This window comes from Papaver somniferum, chromosome 11 (assembly GCF_003573695.1).
Source record: "Papaver somniferum cultivar HN1 chromosome 11, ASM357369v1, whole genome shotgun sequence".
Taxonomy (NCBI): domain Eukaryota; kingdom Viridiplantae; phylum Streptophyta; class Magnoliopsida; order Ranunculales; family Papaveraceae; genus Papaver; species Papaver somniferum.
Genome location: NC_039368.1, coordinates 128,337,425 through 128,343,021, shown reverse-complemented (window position 1 = coordinate 128,343,021; position 5,597 = coordinate 128,337,425). Strand labels below are relative to the sequence as shown.

At 37.4% G+C, this 5,597-nt stretch overlaps 1 protein-coding gene across 1 annotated transcript; it reads right to left on the bottom strand.

Annotated features, from left to right (window-relative positions):
* Positions 1-1,089: 1,089 nt before the first annotated feature.
* LOC113322169 (major latex protein 149-like) lies at positions 1,090-2,332 on the bottom strand. The gene is made up of 2 exons (XM_026570204.1): positions 1,779-2,332; positions 1,090-1,623 (listed from the first exon to the last, which is right to left on the bottom strand). Exons 1-2 carry the CDS (start codon positions 1,978-1,980, stop codon positions 1,343-1,345), a joined length of 483 nt encoding a protein of 160 aa, XP_026425989.1. The 5' UTR covers positions 1,981-2,332; the 3' UTR covers positions 1,090-1,342.
* Between the last annotated feature and the right edge of the window lie 3,265 nt (positions 2,333-5,597).

Sequence of the window (5,597 nt, the reverse complement as noted above, 5' to 3'; positions counted from 1 at the left end):
CATTTGTCCAAATATTTTTAAAACATGGTTCAAATGGACGAGTAAAAATTAGTATGGGTGAAATAGACACCAAAAAATAGCAAGGATGAAACTGGATTCATCCTAACTTAAACTTAAAAAATAGCAAGGATGAAACTGGATTCATCCTGATGTAAATTAAAAATAAAAAAAAAGTACTTGAAAATAGGTAGGATGAAACTGTTTACCTCCTAGCTATTTTTACATTTTTGTCCATTTAAACAATATCTAAATCTAAATGTCTTTTTCACCCAGAAATTGTTGATTTTGATCTTTTTAACCAATTTTATGAAATTTCATCATTCTCAATTCTTATTGGTACGGGATTAGGAACTTTGCAATTTAAATTTTTGGCCTAACTTTTGATGCGAGGCCAGCGATTTCCCCTAACTTATATATACAATTGTATATTAGTATTAAAATAGCACATTAATCATGAGCCAACTCTGTTTACGGTGGGGTACTAATGTCATTCAATATCAAACGATTAGTCCATATCAGTGAGTCACATTATATGCAGAGGAACTGGTTTATTAAGTTTAAAGCTAATATACGTCTGACAATTAGTTTATCAAAATGAAGATTAAATTATGTTTATGGAACATATGTCTGACAATTAGTTTATCAAAATGAAGGTTAAATAATGTTTATGGAACAGATAGTGTACCAAAGTCGCATGTTACTTGACACCGTTGAGTTATTCAATGCTAGAGCAGTTGATAATGAATTAATCCACGTTGGTTTAACTGGTTTATATAGAGAGAAAGGGAGTAACAAGTGGTTTAACAGTACATGGCGGTGCCATCATGAGCTATACATGTGTAAGGTTTCTTTTACTTGATTTGTCGTATGAAAAGCAAATTAGTGATTTAATATCAATTGCAATTGCAAGTCCTGGCAGCGGGAAAGTTCTTTTACGCATTTTGATGAAAAAAAGTAAGTTCGCATGGACACAAAAATATGAAGCCGCCCTCCGAAGCATAAAAAATTATCCGGCAAACTTGTCAATATTGCAAAAACCAGAATCGAATGAAGAATTATTAACATATTTCTCCCTCGGTGGATAAATCATTTTTGAAACGACTTGCCCCAACTTTATTTATTCCAATAGAAACATACATATTTTATTTATATGTTATATATCGACGTGAGAAATCAAATCACTCCCATACACAATCACACCCATACACCGGGTCACTGACACAATATTGGAGTCACTGAAACGATAAAATACACACAAGTTGCAACTGATAAATATAAAATATGTACGTGCATAGGTACACGTACACCAACACCGAATGGGTTCATGTATAAATGGCATCAATCAGTTACTTTCAGAATCGCGTAAGTACTTGTTCATGTCCTCAATGGCCTGATGGCCGAATTGTAGATAATCAAAGGGAGTTGGAGAATTCTCGTTGGTTTTTTCATACTCAATTGACCTTGTCACAACACATCCATTTCCATCCGGCTTTGGATTGACTACCATTATCGTATCAAACTTCTTGAAATCCTTCATCACGTCTCCTTCAAATACACGGTGACGTAACGTTTTCGTTTCATCATCGTGTGTGGTTTCCTCTACCGAGCGAATCGTCTTACCATCTGCATGCGTGAAGACAAACATTATACCGCAAAGTTGTGAAACCCAAATCAAATCTAATTAATATATTACTGCAATTGTGAGTATATTATGATACACGGAGAACCAAAAGTATGTGAAGTAAATTGATCAATTCAATAGTGTGTTTGTACATTACCAATGTTAACATTCCATTCCTTGATACAACCTGAACTGGTCGGATCTCCACTGATAATTTTGACGTCAACGCAAAGATGAGGAACTGCCTTTTTTACATCTTCTCCGTGCTTATACATGTTATAATATTTTTCAGCATCGCAATCGACCTCCAATTCAGTTGAAAGTTTCCCGACTAAACCTGAAACACCGAGAGGAGCCATCAACAATTTGATGATTGGTTCCCTAAAATATGCACAGAAGTATATGGAAGAATAGAATCCATGTCAGTTGAACGAGTTTATATAAGAAAAGTAAAAGGTGGATTAGCTGTTCAGGATTAGCTGTTATGATGATAGGTTGGCCGGGGATTCGGTATTAGTAGTATAGTCCCGTTGTAAATTGTCTTTTTCAACCAAAACCACTTTATAAATATATATAAACTTCTAAAAATTGTCAGTGGGCAATATATATAAAGTTCAGTGCTTTATAAATGATTGATTTCCTTTTAAAAAAAAGAAAAAAAAAGGATTGATTTGTTGATTATGTGGTTAAGCAGTGTCACATATGAGCCCATACATATATAAAGATGATCTTTTATGAGCCCATACATATGAGCAGTGTCCCATAACAGCCATTATATATCATCTTTTTTTTTATAAAGGATCGATTTAATATGCTGATGCTTTCTATAAAGCTGTCTGATTATTGGGGTGGAGCAGTTTCGCATATCAGCCCACGAGAGTAATGCAAGAACCTCGTGGGAATAATTAAGGTCGCCCATGCTATATGTGGCTTTTATAGAAGGCGTTTGTACTGATTCGGGAATTATTGTTGAGTGGGGCTTAACTGTCGAAGAATGCTGGTGAAAGGGAATCTGTTTTAAAAAATGTTGTAAGAGGTATATATTGAAAGTTTACACAATAAAGTTCTAAAACAGTACCTTTCCTTGATGTGCAAGTGTACTAAAAGTGGAGATATTTGCTTCGTGCTTATCTCAAATGTACAGGTCGGTGAAGATCTAGATTAGGAAATCTAGTTGGTTAAGGAAACCAAGTATTTGTGTCCTAAGTATAGCAGTTTAAGAGGTTTGTCTCTTAGAGTTAAGTTAGGAAACCCTATACTTGTAGGAAAGTAATCCTTGTTAAGGAATGTGTCCACTCCTATTGATGTGTATAAATAGCCATAGAGAGAACTAGAGAAAACATACCAGAACTAGTAAGAGTTCTCTTCTTCTCTGCTTGAGCTTTGTATATTCCAACCTATACGGTGATATATAAAATTGCTATTCCTTCCCGAGGATTCAACCTCGTTAAATACTTGTTCTTCTTGTGTATGTGATTGTGTTCTTGGCAATACCGAGGTACCGTTGTAGCAGTGAAACCTAACGCTTTTGCAGGCTTTGGCGCAACAATTGGCAAAAATCCTATGGAGAAATGGTTTGGTAAACCATCTTATGACTATGACTCAATTCATATCTTTGGTTGTCCTGCATGGTATCATGTTAGTGAAAATAAGCTTGATAGCCGTGCCGTGAAAGGAATCTTTGTGGGTATGAAGAGTTGAGTAAAAGGGTTCAAGATTTGGAATCCAGTTGAAAATAAGGTAGTCATGAGTAGAGATGTCACGTTCGATGAGATGTCTATGGTAAAGTCTTGGGGTTCTCGGCAGGTGGAGGACAGAAGCACCAGTACTAGTGAGCCTTTACAGCAGGTGGAGATTGATGCAACTCCACCAATTCTAGTTAAGTCTGTATCTGTTCAGAATACTTCTGAAGACATTGGGTCTGCAAGAGAGGTAATTACTGAAGTTCCAAATGATAGTGACACTATTGAGGAAGAGGAACAAGAGTCAGTAGAAGATGCAGAAGCTACGGTCATGGAGACCATAACAACCAGCAAACCGAGAAGATCAACCAGGAAACCTGGTTGGATGAATGATTTTGTTGCTTAAGCATTACAAATTGTTGAAGATGGTACTCCTACTTCCTATTTAGAAGTTGTACGCAGTGCAGAGTGTAAAGAATGGGAAGGAGCAATGCAGGATGAGATGGAGTCTCTTTACAAGAATGACACATGGATTCTTATGAAGCTTCCGAACAGTAAGAAGGTCATAGGGTTCAAGTGGGTATATGCTAAGAAAGAAGGATATTTGGTGAATCAAGTACGCTACAAGGAAAGGTTAGTTTCAAAAGGTTATTCCCAAAGAGAAGGGATTGACTACAATGAGGTGTTCTCTCCGGTGGTAAAACACTCATCAATCTGTATTTTGTTGGCCTTGGTAGCACAATATGATTTAGACCTAGTTCAGCTAGATGTTAAGACGACATTCTTACATGGTGATCTAGAAGAGGAGATCTATATGACTCAGCCGAGTGGGTTCAAGGTTGCTGGAAAAGAAGATTGTGTATGTAAACTGAAGAGATCGTTGTACGGGCTGAAGCAGTCTCCAAGACAATGGTACAAGCGATTTGACCAGTTTATGATAGGCCAAACATACGCAAGAAGTCACTATGACCATGGTGTATACTTCAAGAAGCTACATGATGGGTCTTTCATATATTTGGTCTTGTATGTCGATGATATGCTGATTTCATCGAATAACAAGAAAGAGATCGATAATTTGAAGTGCAAGTTGTCATCTGAGTTTGAGATGAAAGATCTGGGGGAGGCTAAGAAGATTCTTGGTATGGAACTAAATCTGTAAGTACTCCCCTTGCTGCTCATTTTAAGTTGAATGCTTGTATGTCTCCTATTACCGAAGAAGAGCGAAGGTATATGGTCCAAGTCCCATATGCTGAGGTTGTTGGCAGATTGATGTATATGATGGTATGTGCAAGGTCGGACATTTCACATGAAGTTAGTATGGTCAGCCGTTATATGCATTGTCCTGGTAAGGGACATTGGCAAGCTGTGAAATGGATTTTGAGATATCTTTATGGTACAGTTTATGTTGGCTTGGAGTTTGTGAATGATAGAAGTATCAATCAGTTGTGTGTTGGGTATGTGGATTCTGACTATGCTGGTGATTTGGACAAGAGACGTTCAACTACATGGTATGTATTTACCGTAGCAGGAGCACCAGTTAGTTGGAGATCAATCTTGCAGTCTACTGTGGCGCTTTCAACTACGGAAGCGGAGCATATGGCAGTGACAGAAGCATTTAAGGAGGCTATGCGGTTACAAGGTTTACTAGATGACTTAGGAGTTGTGCAAGACCAACTGCATGTGCATTGTGATAGTCTAAGTGCAATTTATTTGGCTAAGAATCAAGTGCATCATGCTAGAACCAAACATATAGACTGTACAATTTCACTTTGTGAGAGAAATTCTTGAAGAAGAAGACATTCTACTTGTGAAGATCGATACCAAAGACAATCCAGCTGATATGTTGACTAAAGTAGTATATGGAATCAAGTTTCGACATTGTTCGAAATTGATCCACATCCTTCCAGTTTGGTAAGAGACCCTTTTGGGGTAGAGGTTCTTAGGAACCTGGTGGAGGCCTTCTAGCAAGGCCATTTCAGAGAACTACGGTCGGGTTTGATTCCTATTGAGAATACGTAGGCATCCAGTGATGGTTCAATCGACGTTGGAAGATGGAGGTGATTTTATCTATTGATCGTCTCATGCATGAATGCATGATCCGAGGTGGATAATTGTTGGTAGGTTGGTCAAGGTCTAGACTAGGAAATCTAGTTGGTTAAGGAAACCAAGTACTTGTGTCCTAAGTATAGCATCTTAAGAGGTTTGTCTCTTAGAGCTAAGTTAGGAAAATCAATACTTGTAGGAAAGTAATCCTTGTTAAGGAATGTGTCCACTCCTATTGATGTGTATAAATA